This window comes from Nuphar pumila, chromosome 3 (genome assembly GCF_984573655.1).
Source record: "Nuphar pumila chromosome 3, dmNupPumi1.hap1.1, whole genome shotgun sequence".
Lineage (NCBI taxonomy): Eukaryota > Viridiplantae > Streptophyta > Magnoliopsida > Nymphaeales > Nymphaeaceae > Nuphar > Nuphar pumila.
The window spans coordinates 111,321,331-111,349,043 of NC_143251.1; the positions used below are offsets into that span (position 1 = coordinate 111,321,331).

At 37.3% G+C, this 27,713-nt stretch overlaps 1 protein-coding gene across 1 annotated transcript in view; it reads right to left on the minus strand.

Moving 5' to 3' along the window:
• Nucleotides 1-1,491: 1,491 nt before the first annotated feature.
• Nucleotides 1,492-27,713, minus strand: part of LOC149843301 (aspartate--tRNA ligase 1, cytoplasmic-like) — a 40,392-nt gene continuing 14,170 nt past the window's right edge. Inside the window, exons 3-10 of the mRNA XM_089999710.1 lie at nt 25,942-26,055; nt 22,826-23,116; nt 22,619-22,729; nt 22,414-22,467; nt 4,932-5,011; nt 4,717-4,832; nt 2,121-2,235; nt 1,492-1,833 (exon numbers count right to left, since the gene is read on the minus strand). Of these exons, the coding sequence (XP_089855836.1) occupies nt 1,707-1,833; nt 2,121-2,235; nt 4,717-4,832; nt 4,932-5,011; nt 22,414-22,467; nt 22,619-22,729; nt 22,826-23,116; nt 25,942-26,055 (1,008 nt within the window). The 3' untranslated portion in view covers nt 1,492-1,706. The remainder of the gene's footprint in view (nt 1,834-2,120; nt 2,236-4,716; nt 4,833-4,931; nt 5,012-22,413; nt 22,468-22,618; nt 22,730-22,825; nt 23,117-25,941; nt 26,056-27,713) is intronic.

Consider the following 27,713-nt stretch of genomic DNA (forward strand, 5'->3'; position numbering starts at 1 on the left):
GAATTATGGTGAAGTTGGGACAGAAGATGGGAGAGGTGGACAAAGAGATGGGGAAGAGTACTTTTGATTATCAAGAAAAAGGGTGAAGGGAAGAGTTGTGCTGTGTACAAAATGCCAATTTTGATAACCACCTTTGCGGCGGGATCGTGATGACTTGGGATGTATGCAAAGGTTGTGGTTGAATTGCACTTTATTTGTAATTTTGATGATCAAGAAAAGGGTGAGGGTGGTTATCTTTGTTTGTGTACAAAAATGCCAATGTTGACAACCAACTGTGGTCGAATCATGTTGGGAGTTGGGACGTATGTTAAGGCGGTGGTTGAATTGCACTCTTTTTTCTATTTCTTGCCTTCAAAGATAGTTTCTTCCTGGTAGGGTATTCCATAGGATACCAATGTTCATGGGGGTGATATGATGCGGATCAGGGGGTCCCGTAACATAAGATGGCAACGTTCATGGTGTGTGTTTTTGAGAGAGAGAGAGAGAGATTAGGGCAAGTCTGGTGTGAACGTGCATACAGAATCAATGAGTCGAAACTCATTGGCGCAATTTGTCCAGTAAAATCATCACCGAGATCACTAGATTCCAATTTGCAAACAGGTTTTTTCCAGAAATTCAAAAAAAAAAAACGGCTGTAAATATTTTAAAACCCAAGACTAATACCCAGCAAATGACCACGTTGAATATAATCAGAATTGAAACAACTCATACCTATATGTACGTTTATATCACACACACGGATAAGTCTGTGCAAGTTGTTTTGACTCAACTGACCCTACAAATGTGTTCAGCAAAGTGGATTTGTTAGAGATAGACTCCTGGGTCTTTTTTTGACAAAAAAAAATTGAAGCCATGAAAATTTGATGCATATGTGGCCATTGATTTTTGAATCACAAAAAAAATGTACACATTCCAGATTTCGATAACTCAAAAGTCGCTCTCCACCAAACAGCCCATGTAAATCATACCTATAAAGTTGGATTCACTTAAAAGAACATAAGCAATAAGATACCTTATCGTTCGACTCATTAATACTGTACACAGTGGACGGGTGAGTGGTCAAACAACGTCGATCAGATGGCCAGAGCACATCGTTTTTGCTGAAAAAAAAAAACATTAGGTGTGTGTGTAAGGGGAGGGGAGGGGGGGGGGGGGGGGGGGTAATAGTTGGTGCTATTGAAGAGATAGAACTGTTGAGCTCGAAATCTAGGTTTAAGCTTTATCGATTCAACCTGACCACAGATGTATTAACATGATTTGTTTGCTAATGATCAAACCTTGGATTGTGTTGTTTTAGATTTAAATATATGATACTTCTGGTCATGAACTTTTAGAGCATTGTGGGCCACTGATTCTCTTGAAGCCCATAAAAAAACCTGCTTAGACATCACAATCTCGAGTTAAAACTCAATTTTTATCAATCAAACCTTGTAAATCACATCCATAAGGTTTCGTCTAAAAAAATAACTCAAAATGTGAGAGAAAAGGTGATTTATACTCAATAGTTTCGTGCCTTCAATAGCACCAAATATTATATTATATTTTATTATTATTAGTATTATTATATATATAAGGAAAGACCTAGGAACATGTGACTAATACAGAAACAGTGGCTTTGCAGGGTCGGATCATTCAGATCAATAAATAAAAACATGAGAATCAAAATCTGAAGTCTTAACAAGTCTGGATCACTTGTGCTGAAAGGATCAAGGGACAAGCCTCTGGGGATCACGTGGGAAAAGCGAGGTTTTGCGAATGTTATTCAATCCACAGAAAAGCATGACAACCCGTTCCAAGCCCACTCCAAATCCTCCGTGAGGAGGTGCACCATACCTGCAATTCCAACAGCTCATATACTTATCATCACCAATCATAACAAACACTTTTTTCTGAAATTCACAGCACGAAAAAAAAATCCACCCCAACAATCCCCCCACCCCTTTGTCTGATAGGCAAGCTGGGGTTGGATTTCAAACCCAAGACCCTTCAGTTATGATAGTCCAACCTAACCATCCAGCTACCTTATTTGACCCTAGAACATTCTATTCCACAACATAAAGCTTTCTCCATCAATCAGGAAAAGAAAATGAACAATTAAAGGTACCAGTAGTTTTTCTTACCGGAAGGCATCAATATATGTTGATATAGTCTTTACATCAATACCACATGCTTCTGCACGAGAGATCAAGAACTCTGGCACATGTACACGCTGCGCTCCAGAAATGATTTCCTCGCCTTAAAGGAACAGCAAGGTGAGTAAGAAAGAGTGGCAATTCTGATGCTCCATGATTAAGTCAAATGAAAAAAAAAAGACCTTTCGAAGTATGTCTTTCCAACCAAACTTCTGTGAAGCAAATGAAAAATACCTACCCAAACTTTCAAGATGAACAATTTCACCACCTCAAAAGAGGCATCCTCATTCTAGGTGGAAATTGAAAATGACCTACACACGGACATGAGCTCACTAGTGATGACCTATGTCACAGGGATTCGGCCAACAGAGTGCCGCACCCGCACCAATGCAATGCGACTCGGGTGCGGGTGCGGATGCGGCACCTGGTGCGGTCAAGCCGACCCTGGGTGCGTTGACCGCACCCAGGATCATAAATGTCCAAATCTGGACTCGAAAAAAAATACTGTTAAAAAATAGTGTTACTGCTGTTAACTGTAAAAAACTATATATATATATATATATATATATATATATATATATATATATATATATATATATATATATATAATTATATATATATATACCCTCCCGCACCCCTGCACCCAAGTTTTTTTAAAGTGCCACATCGACGCACCTGCATCTATGTGACATAGGTGATGACTGGCTCATGTTTCCACAGTTAAGGCGCTGAAGAAATGCATATTCCCAATCATCTCAAAGAATCATAATGACAGCTAGAATTGAGCAAGGGTTCCAACAAAATCTCAGCATACAGCAGGCAGGAATGGACTTCATATAGTAGATGATGATGCATAGGAAACCAGACATGTATCCTAATTCTTTTACATTTCCCAAATTATGAACTCATAAATGCATAGGAAACCAGACATGTATCCTAATTCTTTTACATTTCCCAAATTATGAACTCATAAATGTTTTATGTCCCAAAATCTCTTCACTTATCTAGAGCATCATGAATGTAACAAAATACTAAAAGCTCAATCAGACGAACATTTCAGCAGCATTCAAGCCTTCTACATCCAAACGAGGCTTAATACCATATCAGGGGAAGACTTAAGTTTTTAGCCTTATTTCATTTTTGTGATTGATAAATTAGCAGGAATCGACGAACTCAGAATTTTCCAAAGTTTTGGTCCCCATTGTTCACATACAACCACCAAACAATTTACCTAATACAAAGTCCATATTACTCTGGTACAAAGATTCCTTCACAAAACATTACAACGTATTGTAGTTCAGTTGGAACAAGAGTTTTAACATTAGTAGAACCATTTATACATTAGGCATAAATTTATTGACTTAACTGGACCAACCAGAGTCTGTCCTTGACATCCGTGATTGTCAAATACACAAGAAAAGTTTGATTCGTCTGAAACTCAACAAATGAACGGCAATAATTGCTACTTTTCCCAAATTCTCTTATTTTATATCCATTTCTCTAGAGAATCTTCATGGTTTTTTTTTTGCTAAGCCAAGGGGAAAGCCCCCCATCACTGACCGCACATTGGCAGGCCTCTGGGTGATAAAACGCTTGAGATCTCCCATGCCCACCGGGGAGTACACCCAGCATTGAACTTGTGGCAAAGGACGCCCCCATGGGTTTCAAACTCATGACATCACATCAACTTGGTAAGCAGAACACTAGAGGGCATCTTTATGAATTTATAGCAAAGCTCTATAAAAAAATAGCAGTATTCAAGCCTTCCACTTTCATATGGGGCTTCACGTCATAACAAGGAAGACTTTTAGCTTTTAACCTTCAAATATGCATGAAAGTTATAAAACATTTCAGTTTTATGTGTTTCATTTGACACTTTAGATTAAGAATCAAGGAACATGGAATTTTCAAAATGTTTTTACACCCAAACACAAAGTCTATATTTCATGGTTAAAATATTCGTCCAACTAAAACAAGATAAAGTGTTTCAGAATAATTTAGAATTAAAAATTTGGGTCATCTCTAAACTATTATCATATTAGGTATCAGTTTGCTGATGTAAACACTTATTGATAACGGTTAACTAAACCAATTCAGAGTTCTTGACTTTCATGCCTGACAGTAACAAAAGAGAAGCTTTATCCAATCCAACAGAAATTCCTCCTCTATGGCAGCTATACATATTCTACGTATAAAATCTTATCAGCAATTAGCCCTTTCAGTTTTGCATGATCACACAAGGCACAAGGTTTTGTTTTACATGTGTGTGTGTGAATTACAGTCAATTACTTTGTCTATCATTCATGACTGTCTAGCATTTTCCATAACATTTCTCTCCTGTTTTGGACCTTAGACAAGCAAGCCATTAGACCAGAAAAGAACTGTACTCAGCTAGACGTGTACTGGCATTATGGATAATAGATGAGGATAAAGTACAAAAATGCAGTATGATGCTGCCAAAAAATGTAAAAAAACTCTAATTAAAAAAGGCAAACATAAAGTGCAAAACTTTGAGTACAGTCATTTCAACCAAGTATTCATGCCTGCCAGAAAATTTCAGACGACAAAATATTAGAATGCTTACCTCTAATAAAGACGTCAAATGAATTGCTGTAATTTGGGTCACCATAACAAGGCATGGTATAGAATGGCCTCACTGCCAAAGGATATCGCTGAAGTATATAAAAGTCGGTGTCATACCTGATATTCATCTATATCTAGTCAGATAACAGGTCTGCAGTTCAAAACAAATTAAAAAAGTGCAACAAAAGCAAAAATAAATAGAGAAAGTACACCTACTTCTCCCGCACAAGCTGGCCCAATTTTCTTTCTGATTCAGTATTTAGATCACCCAGAGGATCAACTTCAACACCCGCATTCTGAGTGTAAAACCCCAATTTCATACAGTTAATAAACAATGTTTTTTACATGAATAAGCAAATTAGTAGTTATATTTTAAGCTTAGACATCTGTAAACGTTCTACTGTTTATCTGCAGTGACCAAATACAGAATTATGATATCCTTCTACACCAAGCAGTTATTGCCCTTTGCAACTCATCGTCAATGACCTCATAAGTCCATCCTAGCTGCCAAGACACAGGCAGTTTGACTATGTTACAAGGTGCCTAACAAGATGCCTGCCAAGACGCAGGCAGTTTGCGTTAGATCCCGGAAGGAGAACACAGCAGGAGGTTATTGTTTGTACTTTAGGTTATCTGAAGGAGTACCTATTAATGGAAGAGGGGCTCTATGCGCCAGAGGTGCAGTGGAAATACAGGGTGGACTGACAGACCTCCCAGCGCCAATGTGATTAGAGCGCATGCAAGAGGTAGAGTCAAGTTCCTCGGGCTCTACTTGACAGTAGAAAATAGCCTTCCAGACTTCACAGAGATGGTGGAGGAGCTTGAGGGCCTAGGGTAAGTGGAAAGACGGGAAGTTGCTCCATCTTTGAGGCATGCCGGTTACGCTTTCCATGGGCAGGGTGAAATGAAATAAGCAAAACTACAATAGATGGCTACCAAGGGCTACAAGAAATCACAAACACAAAGTGGTCACTAATTGACCAAATACAATCTCACAAAGGAGATACACAACTGTTAGAGAGCCAAAACTAAAAAGAAAATGATTGTATTAATTCACAAAATGCTTAGACAAGAATACATTATAATAGAGAGTGACCCTATTTATAGAGCCAAGCAACAACAAAGGGAGACAGTCCAACTAGATGTGGGATATGACTGTTGGAGGCAGTCCCACATCTAGTTGGACTGCCCCAACAATCTGAAAAACAGAAAATAAAAAATAAAAAAATAGAAAAACAGCCTCTATTAGGCTGTCCCTATTATAGTAGAGAAAATGACCAAAATACCCCTGATATACATATACATATATATAATCACATTTTAACACTTTCCCTCAAACTTGCGGTGTGATCACTAAAAGTTTGTTAAGAAGAATAAGAAAACACGGTTAAGGAATTTGTTGAAGAAATCAGCAATCTGAAATCCAGATAGTACATATGGTAAATCCATGGTCCCTTTCAAGTGTTCTTCCCGAACGTAGCGGCAATCCTTCTCAATGTGCTTCGTTCGTTCATGAAATGTATGATTGTTGGCTATATATACGACACTGAGATATCTAATCACATATATGTAACCAAAGACCTCAATCACACGACCTCGGTTGTTGTTGTAGTCATCGCCCTGTATTAAGCTTCAGTGGAGAGAACATCGATATCTTCTGTTGCTTTTTGCATCTTCAGGATATAAGAGAATCACCTAAGAACACACAAAAACTCGTAATTGAGTGTCATTTATTGGGATCTCCTCACCAGTCAGAGTCACTATATGCAATAAGATTTAATGATGAAAAAAAAGATAATAATAACCCTTTAGATATGGTATGTTCAATGTATCGTATTATTCTCAACACAACACTTATGTAGACTGAAGTTGGTGCATGCTAAAATTAACTTGCAGTATGCACTGCAGGTACAATATCTAGTCTAATGATAGACAAATTTATTAGTGATCCAATAAGGAGTTGGATTATCCAACAAGACTCCATATTCAACTCTCATTTTGGCATTGATCACTTATAAAGTATCAACGTGTTTTTCACAAGTGATTCCTGAACATTCAACTATATCAATTGCAACCTTTATCTAGGATAAGATGTACTCTCGTAGCAAATAAGCTACTTCAATACCTAAGAAATATTTCAAGAAACCAATGTCATTCATATCAAAAAAATTCTTGAGCATAAATTTAACTTTTTCAACACCTTTCTTACCACTCTCACTGATAGAGTATCAACGTAAATAACGAGCGTAGAACCTGTAGATCTTACAAAAAAGAAGTATCAGTATAACATGATTTAAAACCAAAATCTAACATAACTCTACATAACCGATCATACCAAGCTTTAAGGGCTTGTTTAAGCTCATGTAACCATACTTCTCTCAATACTTAGACCAGAAAAAAGATCCATGTAGACTTCTTCATTTAAGTTATCATTTAGAAAGACATTCTTAACATCTAATTTACTGGGCAAAGGTCTCCTCATAATCTATATCATATTCCTGGGAATACCCTTTCGCAACTAACCTAGCTTTGTATCTTTCTAATGATTCATTACTTTTTATTTTAATTTTAAAAACCCACCTACAACATATAATCTTTTTTTTATTTAAGGATATGTTGGACTTCCCAAGTATTGACTTTATGCAATGCTTCTAATTCTAAGTACATAGCATTGGCCTACTCTTTTATGTCTACAGCTTCCCTACAGAATAATGGCTGATGATGTGAATGAATAGCTAAAAGATACACCCTATAATTGGGAGAAAAGGATTCATAGGACACAAACCTATTTAGGGCTCTAGAGGGATGTTGAGTTCTCCTAAGAATAGGTTCCTCTATTTCAAGTATTTGACTATATTTATCAAGTGCACATGGATGCTCCCCATCATTTCGTTTAGTATAATGTAAAATTTCATGAGTAGGTTTTCTACCACACTTTGATCATTGTGCAACTCCACATTGTCATAAACATCATCAACATGCTCACAAGAAGCATCAATTTCAACATTATTATTTTGATTAGGCAATAAATCAAACAAGAAAGCATTCGGATTCATCCTTAGAATCTTGAATATAAAATCTTTTTTTATTTTCAAGAAAAGTGACATTTCAATAAACATAAAGCTTATCATTCTTTAAGTCATAACACCGATAGCCCTTTTTATTATCGGCATATCCAAGAAACACACATTCAATAGCTTTGGGGGAGAGTTTGTCATGTTTTCTCAAAAAGAAAACACTTGTATCCAAAAGCCCTTAATCTCTCCAAGTATGAGTTAACTTTAAAAAGTTTTTCAATTGAAGATTTATTTTCTAAAATTTGAAAAGGCATTCTGCTTATTAAATACACTGCAGTGAGAGTGGCTTTGGCCCAAAAATTTTTCAGAACTTCTTTTGAAATAAGCAAGGTTCTAGTTTCAATAATAAGACGATGATTTCATTTGGCAACTCCATTTTATTGAGGGGTTCTAGGACAAGATTTGGTGTACAATGCCAAATAGTTTTAAAATTCATTTGAGAGGAATTCTCCCCCTAAATCAGAGCAGAAGGTTTTGATAATGGTCTTAAATTGGTTTTTAACAAGGTTATGAAACTTTTTAAAGCATGAGAATCTATGTCACATGGGTGCGGGTGCGGGTGCGGGTGCGGGTGCGGGGATTCGGCACTTCCAAAAAACCCGGGTGCGGGGGTGCGGCAGGGGCAAAAATGTAAATATATATATATATATATAACCTCACCGAGGACATGGCATTGGATAGAAATGAATGGAGGAGAAGGATTCATGTGGAAGACCCATAATGATTTTCTTTGTTGGTTCATATCGCCGACCCCAATTGTTTTGGGATGAAGGCGTAGTTGTTGTTTATATATATATATATATATATATCATGTATAGTGTATATGTATGGTAGTTGTTAAGGTCCATGACATTTATGCATGTTAGCACGTTCACCACAATTTTATGCCCCTAACAAATTTAAAAATTGATATGGTGATTAGGTGTATTAATTGTCACAATTATGGACATTTTAGTAATTTTTATTAGGAAAACATATTAATAATTGTGCATTTTGAATGCACAGCTAATAAGTGTGTAACTTATTTTTACACAAAATTGCAAAAATAGCTACTGGTGTCCATTAATGCATGGAACCGCCAAGTCATTTTTAAACTTCAAGGGTGTATTTTATGGTCATGTGTTAACACCTGCAGATGGCTATGAAAGTCAACACACTTATTAACTTTCTAGACTGATCCCTCTTCATGAGAAGCCTTTTGTTTTATGTTTGCAGAGGCATTGATTTTTTTTAGATGTATATCTGAATGTGTGTGCCCAACTTGCTTTTTACCATTTTTTTATCTTATATGGTTGTCCCCAAAGATGGAAGTGATGAGTTGTAGAGCCTGATGCATTGTTTTTGCCCTTGCAGGAAGGGGGGTCCGGGGGCTCCCCCCGGCGCGGGTCCAGGGGGGCCGCCCCTGGCGGAGGGTTATAGGGGAGCAGTGCCCCCCCCCCAAGATTTTTTTTTAAAATTCCGCAATCCATTTCATAGGGCAATTTTTTTTTTAAATCCAAAAAAAAATGGACCAAAATGACCCTAGGTGCGGTCAACGCACCCAGGGTTGGGTTGACCGCACCCGCGTCTAGTCGCGTCGACGCGGGTGCGGCACCCTGCTAGCCGAATCCCTGTTACATAGATGAGAATACATCAGATTTGAATCTAAGAAAGTAAATCCAAGTGTCTACTATAGTCATATGTAAAAGTAACATAATATGAGAATCTAACTTTTGACATAACGGGAGCCAGACCCCATAGAACAAAATGCACTAATTCAAATGATTCATTAGACAAAGACGTTCTAGATCCAAAAGGGAACATTTTTATTTTACCAAGTATACAATCATTACAAGTAAATTTTTTTTCCTTACAATATTTTTTCAAAAACGAAAAAAGAGATAATTTTGATATACTTGGTTGTCCTAATATTTTGTGCCAAAGATCTAAATCATTTTCTTTGACATAGTTACAAAAAGTGTCTTTAAAAAGACATAAAGAGTCTATATAATAAAGATCTCCTTTCCTATGGTCTTGCTCAATGAGCTTTTTTAACGGGAGATCATGCACCCAACAAGCCTTAGATGAGAAGAAGACCTTACATCCATAATTGAAAATTTGAGAAACTGAGAAAAGGTTTAAGTTTTAGAATGACGACTAACACTTGGAACGAAAAATTCTTTGGAATCTTTTGAAATGGTTTTTAAATTTCCTGAACTTTAAACATCAAGAGAGGTTTCATCGGCAGTGGACACACATGAAAAATAATAATTAGTGCAATCGAAAAGTAGGGATTCATTAGATGTCATATGAAATGAAGATCGCGAATTCAAAATCCAAAAAGTCTTGCCTAAAAGAGAAGATATAGACACGACAACACTGGAAGCGAATTCAACAATAGCTTTTAGATATTGTTGAATAGCCTCCATAAGTTTAGCAATGGAGAAGTCTTTAATGTCACTTCCTCTTTTGCTTGTCTCTTCTCGTTTGGGAGTTTCTTCACTTACTGCAACTACCTTCTTTTTTGAGTTTAAGGCATTCTGATCTTATGTGCCCCAGTTCATTACAAAAGTGACAAAAATTATTTTCCTTCATCCATTATAATTTTTCTCAAAATCTCATTTTTTTCTCAAAGTTAGGTCTATACATTCTCACATGGTTCTCGAACCTTGAAACGGCAAAAACCTCTTTATTTAACTTGTGCAAGCCAAGTCTTGTCTCCTCTTGACATACTTCGCCAAGAGCTTCACTTACAGGAGGAGGAGTTCTAGGCAGAAGAGATGATCGTACTTGATCAAATTTTGGTCTAAGGTCATACAAGTAAGGGCGGGCAACTGGCTGCCTAAGGTTATACAAGTAGGGTTGGGCAACCGACCCGGCAACCCGATGGGCCAAGCCAACCCAACCCGCCATGGGTCCGGTTTGTGCCATGATTTTAGGCATGGGCTCGTTAGGTACCGAGCTGAAACCCGACCTGTTATATATGTGGGTCGGGCTCAGGTCGCCCCGATGGGTCTGAGTTATTTGTTAATTTTTTTAATAATATAAAAAATTTAATTGGTTAACTATTGTTATTAAGCTAATTGGTTGCATAGGAACTTGCTATTTGTTAATTATTACTATTTACCTAATTAGGAATTAGTTGCATGGAAACTTGCTATTCTCTCATTAACCCATAACTTCAGTCAAGCATTTATGCATTTTAAGATTGGAACAAATCGAGTTGGGCTGGACCCCAACCTGCTTCACATTGGCCCATTGGGCCAATGGACTGGGCCATGGGCTTCTCTTCAAACTCGGGCCCATTAAGAACCAGGCCAAAACCCAGCCCATTAGTAAACGGGCCGGCCCGGTCTATTAGCTGGTCCGACCGGGCCAGGCTGGCCCGATGCCCACCCTTACATACAAGAAAGAGAAAAGGTTTTATCTTTCAAGTTGTTTGTCTCATTTCTATTGTGGGTCCTTCTCACTTGGGTTCAAGCATGCCTAGTTCATCCCATATAGGAGATAAGAGACCATAGTAGTCTCTAACATTTTTATCTCTTTGTTTGATAGTACGTAGCTTTTCTTGGAAAAAGTATAGACCAGCCATATCTCTTTGAATGAATGTACTATTGAGCAAGACTCATGTCTCACATGCTTTTTTGAATTTGATAATGTTGGTGGCAATTTTTGATAAAGTGTGTTTTGGGGCTGGATATTATACCAAACCTGAGTCCACCTGAATAAGCTCTTATGTACAACTCTGTATTGATATATTTCATTCCGGGTCTGGATATTATACCAGACCCGGACCCATACTGTACACTTATGCATATTAATATGAGTTTTAGGTCACGATTTCTTTACAGAAATCGTGACAGCCGCAGCCCCTGCTTCCCTCTTTTTCTTATGTTCTCTCTCTCTTTTCTCAATACAGGTACCAGAGGAGATTCTAACATGGTATCAGAGCCGAGATCCATCTAAGGGCTGAAGAGGCTTCCGAAAGGTGTGACGGCCAGAGGTTTGAGGTCCTTCGTCTCTTGTCTTCTACTCTTCTTGATTTCTTTCTTCTTCTTCCTTTTATCTCTCATACCTTCATCTCTTTTCTGAATTTTTTTGGTGTATTCACGTCTCACGTGGGTCTGTGATTTACGTGAATCCAGTTCACGCAAATTCTGTGTATCAAAAAAAGGGGGGTAACTTTGTTTCACGTGAATCGTTGAAATTGATTCACGTGAAACACAGAAACGACCCACTCTATTGCCCCACCAGATCTGTCTCCAATCCAGTTCACGCAAATACTGTGCGTCAAAAAAGGGGTAACTCTGTTTCACGTGAATCGCTGAAATCGATTCACGTGAAACACAGAAACGACCCACTCTATTGCCCCACCAGATCTGTCTCCTTCCTTTTTGCTCAATCTCATCTACGCATATACTCTGCATATCCAGATCTGACGCAATTTTCTCATCAGATCTAGATATCAAGCCCTTCTCGGTGTTCGTTTTGCTGAGTAATTTTTTTTTATTCTCATTTTCCTTTCAAGTGCACCCCCTGCAGTCCTCTTGCTGTCACAGTTGGAATCCACTACTTTTGCCTGAAAATACATCTAAATCAATACTCTCTTCAACGTGTGAAAAGGATTTTCATCACGTTAATCTCAAATCTTGCAAGAGTGTAAGGAAAAGCTCATGTTTGATCCGCTTTTGAATCGCATAGTCTACGATCTCCAGTTTTAAGGGTTTCTCGAGAAAAAAAAAAAGGTTGAGCACTTTGTGAGCACTCTTGTTAAATCTTCTTTCTCAATGGATTCTTTTTCTTTTCAATCGAGTCTTTCTTCAAGTTTTCTCAATCAACTCGTTTCTGAAAAGTTGAATACCTCAAACTTCTTGATTTGGAAGAGACAAATCATTTCTTTTATAAGAAGCCAAGGTCTCTTAGGTCACCTGGATGGAACCAGTCCAGTCCCACTAGAATTTGTCACGAGAGAAGAGAAAGATGATAAAGGAGTGAGTTCAATTGTGTATGTCAAAAATGCAGAATACCTCAACTGAAAAAGGAAAGATCAATCAGTAGTTGCATACATCACTTTTACCTTGTCTCAAGAGGTTCTTGTTGCTATCCCTGACAATTGTACAACCCTGCAACTCTGGGAGAGATTGGTTCAGACGTATTCACAGGTTTCACAAGCAAGGATGGTTTTTCTCAAGAGGGAATTTCAATCGTTGAGAAAAGATTCTATGACTATCATGGAATATCTGAACAAGATGAAAACTATCACAGACCAGCTTGCAGTTATAGGATGTTATAGGATGTGCAGTAAGTGATAGTGATATGGTGCAACAAACTCTGAGTGGATTGGCATCTGACTACAATATGATCGTCACTTCACTATTGTGTCTGCCTGCCCTTCCTACTTTTGATGAGTTACGAGCTAAATTAATCTAGTATGAAATGACTCTGAAGGGTTTATCTGAAGAAACCCATGTTCATACAAATTCCCATAAAGTTTTTGCCACAGGAGTGACTTACAGTCGAGGGCGAGGACGAGGGGGGAAATGGCGAAGTGGACACGGAGGACGTGGTTTACTACACACTCCAAATATGTTGACTCATGCACAGGGACAAAGATCCATCCCCACTTGCTTCCTTTGTAACAAAAAGGGGCATATCAAGGCGAATTGTTGGCACAATCAAGAATATAAAGGAAAGGCTCCACATATAGAAACCAAAAGAAAGTCCACCAATATCAAAGACAGTGGAGAGATTAAAGATCTACTGATATCCGCCTTGTCATAATTTAAATTGAAGCAGAATGATGAAGGCACTTGGTTTGTCGACTCAGGGGCAGCAACTCACGTGACAGGCGATGCCGGTAAACTTTCTAATCCTATTCTTTATTTTGGCAAAAGTAAGATTGTCACTGGCGATGGATCCCACCATCCAGTGTCTCATGTTGGAAAAACTGTCATTCCCATGTCACATTCTACTCTTGAACTTTCTGATGTTCTTCATGCTCTCAACATCAAAAAAAATATTGTCTCTGTTTCCAAACTTATTGATGATAATCATGCTTCGGTTGAATTCACTCCCTTCACTGTGCAAGTCAAGGACCTACGCACGAGGGAAACATTGGTTGAAGGAAAGAGACGAAGCAATATGTATGTCTTTGAAGAAGCTCCAGCTCCATGTCATTCTGTCTGCCTTGCCCATCAGGATTCAAAGTCTTCATTAGATTCGTATTCCTTCTCTTCTACAAATGTTTTTTGTATTTCTGAATGTAATAAGTCTTTCTTATGGCATAGTCGATTAGGACATTGTGGGAGTCATTTTATTGAGAAACTTGTCTCTAATAATCTCATTCCAAAAGAAAGTCTCAATGGAGATGAGAAAAGTCAGAAGTGTTCCAGTTGTTTTTTATGCAAAAGTCAATGTATTGTCTTTTCATTCCGTTGATAAGAGAGCTTCAAAACCTTTTGAGATAATTTGTTCTGATGTATGGGGACCCACCCCACTTGTCTCTGGATCTGAGAGCAGATATTAAATAATCTTTGTTGATAGCTATTCTCGATACACTTGGATATATTTCAAAAGAAACAAGTAGGATGTTTTCCCTTTGTTTCAAAATTTTCTTTCCTTAGTAAAAAATCAATTCTATGAGTCCATCCAATTTTTCCAATGTGATGGAGGTGGGAAGTTCTCATCTCGTGATTTTATTTTTTTTCTTCAAAATAATGGAATAGGAAGAAGGGTGTCTTGTCCACACAACCCTCAACAAAATGGGATTGCTGAGCGAAAACATAGGCATATTGTTGAAAGTGTCATAAGTATGCTTCATGACAGTAATCTTCCCATCAACCTATGGACAAAAGCTTTTCATTCTGTCGTACATGTGATAAATAGACTGCCTATGGTTGTTCTGGAAAATAAGTCTCCTTATTACTATCTTTTTGGAACTCACCCCAGTTACCATGATTTGCGTGTCTTCGGATGTTTTTATTATGTGCACATTGATCAGTCCCTGAGAAACAAGTTTCAGGATAAGGCTCGGAAGTGTAGATTTGTGGGATACGTTGATGACTACAAAGGATATAAGTGTTATGATCCAATCACTAGGCGCATCAGAATCTCAAGGAATGTTGTCTTTAATAAGCAAAATTTTGATCTCAGAGATGGCACAACGGATATGTCCTCTAACACAACTCAAGTTTACTATCATTGGCTGAATTCAGAACTTTTTGCTTGTTCCAATGAAGTTTGTCCTCCAGATTGTGTGCAGCAAGAAGAAGAAATGTTTGAGAACACTGGGACATCGGGATCCCAGAATGAGGAAGACGTACTGTCATCCGTACCGGGCAGATATAAGGGCATTTTCTATTCTAGACAGAGAACGACAACATCAAGCCATCTAAATCATGACTCAGCAGCCGATCCTACTTCCTCTTATACTCTTGAGGTCAGAAAATCAAATCGAATACGACATCCTATTGATAGGTGGGTCAGCTATAACAACTTCTCCTTGGATTTTCAGCTTTTTCTAACTACCCTCAATAAGAAAGATGAACCTATTATGTACTATCAAGCAGCCACTTCTACCAAATGGGTAGAAGCCATGAATAAAGAAATGCAAGCCTTACATGAATGTGGCACTTGGGAAATCGTTCCCAGACCACTTGACAAAAATGTTGTTGGATGCAAATGGGTCTTCAAAATAAAGTATAAACCAGATGGAACCATTGAACGATACAAGGCGAGACTGGTTGCAAAAGGATTCACTTAAGAAGCAGGACAAGACTATGATGAGACATTCGGTCCAGTGGTGAGAATGGGAACGATTCGAACTATTCTTTCCTTGGCCGTTGAACATGGATGGAAGCTGAGTCAACTTTATGTAAAAAATGCATTTTTGCATGGGCATTTGAAGGAGGAAGTCTATATGGAACAACCCCCTGAATATCAAGAGCAAAACTGTAAAACACATGTGTGCAGGCTAAAAAGAGCTATCTATGGCCTAAAACAAGCATCTCGCTCTTGGTTTGACAGCTTCTCCCTTGAGATTCAGAAACATGGATTCTCACGCTCCCTATTGGATCACTCATTATTCATTTTTAGAAGTCAGAATGTTATCACTCTATTGTTAATTTATGTTGATGATATAGTTATCACAGGAAACTCTGAAGATCAGATCAAAGAAGTAAAAAATCTATTAGGTCAGAGGTTCAAAATGAAAGATCTCGAAGCCTTGCGCTATTTTCTTGGCGTAAAAGTCGATAGTCAGGCTCACAGCTTGACTCTCACTCAGCACAGGTATTCGATAGATGTTCTCAGCAAGGGAGGTATGAAAGACTGCAAACCTTTAGCCACTCCAAGTGTGCTCCACCAAAAATTAAGTGCTCATGATGGAGACATGTATGAAGACCCCACCAGGTACCGCAGTCTAATAGGAATGTTACAGTATCTCACTTTTACTCGACCTGATATTGTTTATTCAATCAATCAAGTGTCTTGGAGTAGTAGAAAACAAAAGGTTGTTGCTAGATCAAGCACTGAAGTTGAGTATAGATCCATGGCTGCTGCTACTGTCGAAGTCACATGGGTCAGGCACTTACTAACTGAAGTGGGAGAAACGATCTCTCTGTCTACCTTGTTGTGTGACAATCAAAGTGCTCTCAATATGTCATTCAATCCAGTACACCACAGTCGCGCTAAGCATATTGAGATCGATCAACATTTTGTGAGACAAAAGGTTGAAGAAAAAGAGATTGAGCCTGAATTTGTTCACACTGAAAGACAAGTTGCGGACATTTTTACCAAGGGCTTGACAAAAGATCGTTTTTGGACGCTTAAAGGCAAGTTGTTCATGGTTCAGAACCATGATCAACTTGAGGGGGGGTGATAAAGTGTGTTTTGGGTCTGGATATCATACCATACCCGAGTCCACCTGAATAAGCTCTTATGTACAACTTTGTATTGTTATATTTCATTCCGGGTCTGGATATTATACCAGACCCGGACCCACACTGTATACTTATGCATATTAATATGAGTTTTAGGTCACGATCGCCCCTGCTTCCCTCTTTTTCTTTTGTTCTCTCTCTCTTTTCTCAATACAGGTACAAGAGGAGATTCTAACAATTTTGAGTTTCATGATATTCATAAACCATGAAAGAATTTAAGCAATTGTCGATTCCCAGTCCTCTAACTTATCTTGATAATCTTTCAAAGCTTGCTCCTTTTCTTCAACAGAGACGGCTTTCACTTGATCTCCTTTCCTTGTTAGTGTCAATTGAGGTTCGGAAGTGGATCCACTAATAAAACCTCGTAACTTCTTCCCTTTTATGTGGTTTTCCATGGTGGTTGACCACATCAAATAGTTCTCATTAAGCTTAAAGGAGATGACGCAAAACTCTATTTCACCCATGTTCACGTTCAAGGAGATAAGTCTTCTAGGAGGAAGAGGATGATCACCACCAAGAAAGAAGCTTAATTCAAAAAAATCAAATTAATGCCCAAGGCTCTGATACCATGAAATGAAATAAAAAAAGCTGCAAAATTACAGCAAATGGTCACTAAAGGCAACAAGAAATCACAAATACAAAGTGGTCACTAATAGAACAAATACACTCCCACAAAGGAGATACACAATAACACTTCACAAGAGAGCCAAAAGTAAAAAATATGATTGTATTAATTCACAAAATGTTTAGACAAGCATACATTACAACAGAGAGAATGACCCTATTTATAGAGCCAAGAAACAACAAGGGGAGGTAGTCCAACTAGCTGTCGGACTGCCTCCAACAGTCATAAATATGACTGTTGGGAACAGTCCACTGTCAGCTCATCTAGTTGGACTGCCCCAACCAATGTTATCAAAAACGCATCTTGAGGCGCAAAATGTGTGCCTCGCTTTGAGGCGCGGCCCTCTGTGCCTCAAGGTGCAAGCCTGAGGTGCAAAAAAAAATTAACAACAAGATTTCTGAGGCATAATCTTCTTGAAACTGGTTATGGCCCCTAGGGATTTGCATTTCTTTAGTTTTTATGAGTAATTATTGGTACTGTTCTTGTAAATGAAATGTTGGCTGCTTCGTTTATGAGTAGGGAATCTATCATGCTCCATTGGAATTAATTTCTTTTCATAGAGCCCAACAACTGACATTGATTTTGATTTACAGTAGTTTGAATTATTTCTTATGAACCCAGTAGTTGACGATGATTTTGATTTCAACAGCTTGAACTATTTGCAGTTGAATTTTTTTTATTATTTATTTTATAAATCCTAGCATATTAACGTAAATGTTACATTTACAACATCTTGATTCTTATTCAGTTGCAATTTCTTTTCATAAAACCCAACATCTTAGTGCTAATGATGTTTGTATTTTTCTTTTTCATACAGTTTGGATGGCTTGTCAAAAACCCAGCGTTAATGCTAGTTTTGATTTCAGCAGCTTGATGTCCTTTGTAAAACTGAATATGTATATATATAGTAGTTTTATCTTTATTTTATTTGTGGGTGTTGGTTTTAATCATAACACAATATATAGATGTTTGCCATTAACGTTATGTTGCTAGAATTTCTGTTGAAAAATTCATTATCGATAAAGTGTATCTCTGCTGGAATTTCTGTGGATATAAAATCCCTATGGTTAACATGATTGTTGCTGGGATTTCGGTTGAGAAAATCTCTAGTGTCAACGTGTGTTTCTGTTGGGATTTTCCTTGAAAAGTCTCTATTGTTTAAAGTATATTTCTGTTGAGATTTTTTGTTGAGAAATCCCTGATATAACATAAATTACTGCTGAGATTTTTGGTTGAGAAAATTCCTATAGTCAATGTTAAATTCTGTGAGATTTATGTCGAGAAAACTTTAATCTCATGTATTTCCAGTTATTTCAGTTATGCAATCAGTTTCGTAGTATATTACTATATTTTAACTTTTGTTGGTTAATCTCGTATATTTTTCAGTTATTTCAGTTATGTAATCAGTTTTTTAGTATATTTTAACTTTTGTTGGTTAGTCTCATATATTTTCCAGTTATGTAATCAGTTTTTTAATAACTTTTATATGTTAATCTCATATATTCTATGTCACAGGGATTCGGCTAGCAGGGTGCCGCACCCGCGTCAACGCGACTTGACGCGGGTTCGGGTGCGGGTGCGGCACCGAGTGCGGTCAACCCGATCCTGGGTTCGTTGACCGCACCCAAGGTCATTTCGGTCCCTTTTTGGATTTTTTTTTAAAAATTGCCCTACGAAATGGGCTGCGGAATTTTTAAAAAAAAAATGTGCTGACAGCTGCTTGATGTTGCTCTATTTTTATAAAGGGGCACTTGTGTCCACAACATCTCACGAGCTTTGTTGACATCCCAGATTCCCATGCTATTCCTACCTCCAAACAATTAATTCGCAGTGTTGGAAAACACACTGTTAACTTGGAAATGATGATCTATCTTCCTCAAAAATTAAAACCAAAACTCAAGAGCCTTTTAAAGTCTTTAGCCTTCAAGGCTTCAACGATCCAAATCCTTCTTCGTCAAGGATTTTCTCTCTCCATAATAAATGATAATGATGGTGGTAGCCTTGGTGGCTATTAGTATTCACTTTTCTCCTGACGAGATGTTGTAGCCTTGTGTAGACCTCTCTTTTCCACATGTCAAATCCAATAAATTTCTTTTAGCTGTCATCCGTGTGCAACTGTATATAAAATGAAATTTGAAGAACCCTAGGCAGTGACGTGGCAGTAGAGCCGTAGGCCCCGTAAAGACTCTCTCCAACAAACCACATCAAACCTTTGCTAATATTTTTTTTTCGTGAAGACCAGGGAATTTCAGACATGATTGAAACATGACAGTCAGCAGAACGCAGCAGGCTGGGTCGATAACTGGACCCCGACCCGCGCCGAGGGAACCTACGGTATATATATATATATATATATATATATATATATATATATATATATATATATATATATATATATATATTACATTTTTGCCCCTGCCGCACCCCCGCACCCAGGTTTTTTGGAAGTGCCGGATCCCCGCACTCATGTGACATAGCATATATTTTAACTTTTGTTGGTTAATCTCATATATTTTTCAGTTATGTAATCGGTTTCTTAGTATATTTTAACTTTTGTTGGTTAATCTCATATATTTTTCAGTTATGTAATCAATTTTTTAGTTACTTTTATATGTTAATCTCATATATTTTAATTTTTGTTGGTTAATCTCATATATTTTTCAGTTATGTAATCGGTTTCTTAGTATATTTTAACTTTTGTTGGTTAATCTCATATATTTTCCAGTTATGTAATCAGTTTTTTAGTTACTTTTATATGTTAATCTCATATATTTTAACTTTTGTTGGTTAATCTCATATATTTTTTAGTTATGTAATCAGTTTCTTAGTATATTTTATCTTTTGTTGGTTAATCTCATATATTTTCCAGTTATGTAATCATTTTTTTAGTTACTTTTATATGTTAATCGCATATTTTTTAGAATAATCTCATATATTTTAAGTTTTGTAGGTTAATCTCATGTATTTTCCAGTTATTTCAGATATGTAATCAGTTTCTTAGTATATTTTAACTTTTTTTTGTTAATCTCATATATTTTCCAATTATGTAATTAGTTTTTAGTTATTTTATATGTTAATCTCATATTTTTTAGTACTTATTTGAGATTTTCTATTTATTATTGGTTGTTATTTCATCAATAAAGCATTTCTTTATTTATTTGTATTTTTAGATATTTTTTATAATTTTTGTAAAGTTTTCAAAAAAAATTGAGGCTTACGCTTTACGCCTCGCCTCGGTTTTTGGTGGAGCGCCTTGCTACGCCTCAATGTTTTTCACAACACTGGCCCCAACAGTCATATTGAGTGAAAAACAGAAAATAAAAAATAGAAAACAGCCTCTAGTAGGCAGTACCTATTACAGCAGAGGAAATGACCAAAATACCCCTGATATATATATAACCATATTTTAACTCAGGGTCCATTCCTCAATAGCTGTTTTTCCAGTTTGTCGGACCCTGGTTATAAGTTCTCGTTGGAGCACAGCCCTTTCCATATGCTATCGAGTGGGCTTTTGAGCAGGAAAGAGTTTGTAATCGTAGCCAAAATGATAACTGGGACAAACTTTAGGTTTATTGAAGCTCGCAATTTTAATGGATGCATTAGATCCTGGAAGGAGAATACAGCAGGAGATTATTTTTTGTACTTCAGGCCTGTCAAAGTTTGCAACCATAGCTGATGTGATAACTGGGTCATACTTTAGGTTTATTGAAGTTGGCAATTGTAATTGGTGCAAAATCTTTCTGCCACTTTCAGTTCAGTGATTTCCTACACCTTTGCAATTCAATTCCAAACTACAAAACCCCAAACATATCATAATAACTAAAAAATGCAGCTTTACAATTAAATGTCAAACTAAAATAACCTTGAACAATATGGTTGTAGCTGCTTAGGAGTTGGCAAATGTACTAGAAATTTGCAGAAGCAATAGGATACTTTTAAAGGATGGAAGGCCTAACCTAGACTATAATAGCATTAATTGCTTGAAATGGCATTCATGAAAATTGAAAACCCTTATTTGCACCATGAATCAAGTTGATCAACTCAAAAGAATTGACAATAGGCACTTAACAATGTAGGTGCCAAAAACAGAAACGGGTGCATATATACTCACTTGAAATTTGGCTAACATAAAGCAATGAGGATATTTATGATTACAAGTGAAAAGAGTAAATAGAACAAGTTTTATTGAATGGTTAACATAGATGATGAAGTTGGTTCAGCATTTTATGAGCTATACTGGAGCAGATCTTTTATATATTGGTCACAGACTTCTGCAGAACGCTCATCGAAGCACAGGGATCCTTTTTCAGTTTCCTGTGAGATATGCATGGCTATCTTTTACTTTTATATTTTCACTGTAAACTTTTGATTGTCAACAACGCAAAGGCCAGGTAACAAGGTGAACTCATTGTAACATTGCAACCAAACTAAACAAAACAAGATGATTCATGCCCTATCTTAGTTGTTATTCATACATAAAGGATGAATTCCAAACAACAAAAATTAGCAACAGCTACATCAGCCATATTGTCCAAGTTGGCTGAAACCAGAGTTACCAGTCGAGGAAGCGGGAGCGGGAAGCGGGAGCGGGAAGTGGGAAGCGGGAGCGGGAAGCGGGAAGCGAGGCACTTTCAAAAATTTAGGAAGCGGGGAAGCGTGGGACCACTTAGAAGAAAATTCCGAACCGTCTCGGAAGCGACCTAGGAAGCGAACCGGAAGCGACCTAAGAAGCGAACCGGAAGAGAGGGGGAAGCGAAAAAAATGAAAAAAATGGGGAAGCGAGGGGGAAGCGTGGGGGAAGCGTGGAGAAGCGTGGGGGGAAGCGCGCTTCCCATAAATAGGAAGTGTGTTTCCCATAAAAGGGAAATGTGCTTCCCATAAAAGGGAAGCGCGCTTCCCAAAAAAGGGGGACGCTTCCCCTCACGCTTCGGAAGCGCGGCGTTTCGCGCTTCCGAAACGCGCTTCGGGGAAGCGTGCTTCCCCCTTTACTTAGGCACTTCCGGTAACTCTGGCTGAAACCACACATGGACAAAAGACAAAACAAGGCTAGGAAACGGATTTAGCTTATTTCTGTGTACCTTGAGCATTTGGACACCTTCTTGGAAAGTCAGCCTTAAGGATTTCCGCAAGTACTGCAATATGTAACATCAATAACCAGTTTTCCAAGTCCATTAGTAATAGGATGATCAGTGTGTTAATTAAGAATTTAAGATAGAACAAGAAAATTTAATTAAATAATCATGGCATACTATAAATTTTTCTCGTGAGAAAAAAAATAGCAACCTTAAGAGGTTCAAATGGATACTGATTCTTGATGGCATCAAGCTCTTTTTTACATTTCTCATTCAATCCGTCAAAAACATACACAAACAACCGATCTACAATGTCTATCACCTGCATGAAGCAAAAAACTCAAATCCTTCACCAAGATCAAAAGGAAGAAATATCAACAATTTAGAACACTTAAATCCCAAAAAGAACTACTCATACCTCAAAATAATGTTCCTTGATTTCCATTTCAACATCAAGTCCAGTAAATTCACATAGATGCCTATGTGTAAAGGAATCCTCTGCCCTAAAAACAGGACCAACCTCAAAAACACGTCCAAAATTGCCACAAATTGCCATCTGCTTGTGCAGCTGAGGTGACTGTGCTAAGCACGCTGGTTGCCCTTTGTAGTCCAACTTGAAAACAGAAGATCCACCCTCGCTTGCACCTGCTATCAACTTGGGAGTATGAATTCCAACAAAACCTTCAGACAACAAAAACACCCTGAATAACTGCAAAAGAGACAAAATAATTTGTTAAAAAATGAATACATCTTGCAAATGAAAGAGGAAAAAATATCAGTTTTAGACAGTGGCACATCAATTAGGGTCCATTACGAACGAGGATGTGGACAGAGATATTATGACATGACTTGGCACATAAGGCGCAATTTTATTATTACTTAATTCAGAAGATAATTTCTCTTGGTTGGAAAGGACAAGAATGCCCATGTCCTGTACAGGCAAAGAACCACAAAAAATGATTCTTCATCTTCAGAAGTGTACAATAACCTTGATGAATTATCTGTTCATTTTTGCCCTGTTTCCACACTAACATATACATACATGTGAATGCACACACATGATACCACATCATGCACATGCTTTGGGTTTGGAAAGATCCAACCATCAGAAGTTATATTAATACATACCAGAGTTTAGTATGGTCTGATCATTATCTTACTAATTCACATCAAAGTGAATAGATATAAATACAATTTCTGAAGGATAATAAAATAACTAGTAAAATGGAATGACACAATCCTGCCTACAAAATACTTCCCAACTGTCTACCCATTTCATTCTTAAAATACTCAAATAATAAATGAATTATACAGGACATTTTGTAATTGCTAAAATCAAGCCTTTGGTGATTGAATCAACATAAAAAAAAAAAACAATGTGCAATAACGCAGTGTTTTAAAACTCGCCGAGTCAACTCGTTGGCTCGGCTCGGCTCGGCCCTCCAGCGAGTCAACTCGGCAAGGCAAACTCGGTTTGCCAAAACTCGGGCTTGACTCGGCTTGACTCGGCTTGACTCGGCTTGACTCGGCCTGACTCGGCTTGACTCGGCGTGACTCGGGCGAGTTTTGGGATGTTTGAAATTTGTTTTTTGAGTTTCAAATTACAGTTTCGAAATATATAATTATTACCCCCAGATTTTGTATAAAAAAGAAAATAAAAATCATTTAAAGATAAAAAAGCATTTAAATCCATAGAATAAAATCGCCATGTTGTTCGAACTACTGTTCACCCTGTGTTATCAACTTATTCTAGCAAAATATTTTAAAGAAATGATTCTCACTATATATGGCGGGTCAATTGTGCCTATGGGAAGTCACATTTAGGTTTCATCATCCATTTGTTATGTGAACAAGCATTGTACATATTCAAATATTAATAGTCTTTTTATAGTTGTGCCATTAATATATTTCCTGCATAGTTTTATACATGAGAAAATTGCTTATTTATGTTGATATTGGGCATTCTGTAAACTTTCAATATGCACATATATCCCTGTTTTACATTTATGGATTTGTTAGAGAGGGAATTAAAACTTTTAAAACAAGCTAGCATATATGATTGGCCATTTTAGGAACCTTAGGTAGTAGCAGACTGAACTCATGGTGACCAAATCCTCTAATTCAAGTCATGAATTAGTCAAAGTGCTTGTATAGATATCAAATTCAATTATTCAAGCAAACCTCTATAGCTCTTTGCAGTTTTTTTATATTCTTACAGACATTTGGAGACTATGTTTACTCAAAAACATGGTTTCAGACAAATTATATATTGTTTTTCTTTTAAAATCAAAAGTTAACAAAACCCGGTCCGAGTCACCGAGTTGACCCGCCGAGTCACGAGTCAATAAAGAACGAGTCGAGTTCCGAGTCACGGGTTTTAAAACCTTGCAATAACGTTCATGCCCTTTAACTCAAATAAACACAAACATACATATAAAATGCATGCAAACCTGTGTGTGTGTGCATGTGCACATGCACATGGATATAGACCCATATGGGTTAACGGGTTCAGGTATGATCAGTTAGGTTTAACGAAAAGTAGATATTTGAAAATAAATCGATTCTGCATATGTGTGTGAGCCAGGGGAGAGAGAGAGAGAGAATTACGGGCATAAATAGGATTAACAAAAAGTAGATTTTAGAAAACAACGCAATTCGTTAAGCAATACACACACACATACAAGGATGACCCCCCCCCCCCCGCTTTCCCAAACACACACATATGGGTTCCTAATAATGTATGACATACACTAGACAACTGTCATGTTGTGAACATTTTCTCTAATGTAGCCAATACCTAAACACATTCATATTTAAACTGAACATATATTGACATGACATCATTTATAAAATTCAACATATTCCATCAGGGCACCCAATTATAAAATTCAACCAATATTCTCAATGGAAAATGTGCAAAACAAGACATACTTCTAACTGCAACTTGTCAACCAAATGCATTGTGGTATGTTGTGAAAAAGTGTACTCTGAATAGACATAAGAAGAAATTAAGCACTACTACCCCAGGAGGTGTCAAATGAAGATGACAGTAAGGCAATTGAAATGCAAAAGTACTACTACTTTAAAGGGTGATCAAGCAGACAACATGCCATCAAATAAATATAAAATGAAAAAAAATGTAGTGATTGGAATTGCCATTGTGCTGCCAACAATCAATAATCAGTCATAATAAACAGCAGTATAAAAGTAACAATGAATGCCATCAGGTATCAGCCTAAATCTATCCAATACAGCAGGAAACAACCACCAATGAATAATCAATAAGGCAATACTTGTTAGCCAACAGTGGGAAAAATTTTAGAACTTAATAATCATGAAGACACTCTTTACAACCTAAACAAATGACAAGACATGGCAACCTAATAGTTAAACTCATATCTCCACAATGCTCAACCCTTTCTTAGATTAGAAAGTTTAAACCCACAGACAAGTTACCATAACAACACAATCAGCAAGATTAATCCCAAACCATATATGCACCAAAAAGTGAAACAAAGAATACAATGCATTTACATTTTCAACTTGACATTGAACACGGAAAATCCCTTGATTCGCAGGAGTGCGCATGTCCAGGACCCTATAATTCAGGCGTGTGTCTTGTCCAACACGAACAAGATGTTCCCCTTCCTGCATGATATCATAGGCAGAGAAAATTCATAACCAGAAAAGGAAAACAACTAGCACCACTTGAAATATCTTATAACAAGTTCAATGCCAATTCATCAAGTTTGTAACCAATAACCAGACAAGGAAATGGGACAAACAATGAAAGACACACTCGGTAGATATGCAAAGGGGAAATAAATACCACAACCTTGGGCATATAACAGATCTTTCCTCTTTTTGTTGGTCATAAGCCAATCCATATACAGCACGATCATATTCTTCCTTTTTATTGTCTACACCTCTTTCCCTATCCATAGAAAGTGGGCAAGGCATTGGACACAGACAGCAAGACCATGGACCATCGAAGACTATTTTGCAATTCCAATACATATATTTTTCCCTTCTAAACTTTTTGAGAAAATCTAGTGTTCTCCCTGTTCCCACATGAGAATTAAAAATCAAAGGAAAAGGTTAGTGCATTCTGTTCTTCATTCCTATGCTCCACTTTGATAGTTCCTTGCTGTCTTAAGTCAAGAAATCAAAGAGAAATAGGACAGAGAAGAAAAGAGAGAAGCAGAACAAGAACAGGAAGAAGAGAGGAAAAGGCATGAGAGCAAAAAGAGGATGAGGTTATGACTTGCCCCATTCCTTGTTCTATTCACTTTACGAATGGGTATATTCACAAAAACCATATGCACTTTTATGTACAAGAATGGTCAAAGGCATAAAGAATGACAAAAGTAGACCCCTATCACGTAGGCATTTTCCAAATGTATCATGCCCAACAAGGACAGATGATGATGAATATGGTTACTTGTTCCTCAAAAAATAATCAACAAACACCTAGACATCCTTGGGCCCTAGAAATTCTTAGAAAAGATCGGATTTTCCCTGCATTTTCCAGGTTTCAACCATATAACTTAGAGAACCACCAATGAGGCTGGAAAAGGTTGGGATCTAATTCCACCCTCTTTATGGAAGTTCAAGAAATAGCAGTGATAGTTTCCCAAGAAATATAAGAACACATTTACTAGCATTTTCTAGAAATACAAGAAATAGCAATCAAACCAGACTAGGAAGCGGAAGCGAGAAATGATACGGGAAGCGGAAGCGAGAAGCGATGCATTTTAAAATGTATAGAAAGCGGGAAGCGAGGAATAAAAAAGAAATATAAGAATTGAACAGGAATCAAAATGAAACACAAATAAAAACTAAAATAAAAGTGATAAATATTAAATTTCATGTTTTTTTAGTGTAAGAATTAAATTTTTAACAAAATCTAAAAATGATGACTACCAAATTAGAGAACGCACATGAAACTGAGTGAGAAGGGTGAGAGAAAACACATAAAAAACAAGAAAAGTTGAGTAAGAGAACATATAAGAAGAATAGATGAAGTGTGTGGAAAGCATAGAAGAAGCGTGGGGGAATCGAGGTTCTCATCAAGTTTCAGAAGTGAGGAGTATCGTGCTTTTGAAGCGAGCTTCCTACCTATCTAAGAAGCTTCCGGTAACTATTGAGTCAAACTATGATGAGAATTGAGAAATATTTACATATAAATATATGTATATATACCACCATATTTTGGATATACATGAAAAGAAATAGTAGTACCTCAAGAAGTACGAGAATTAGGGGTGTCAACAGGTCGCGTTTGGTTCAAACCCAGGTGGAACCAG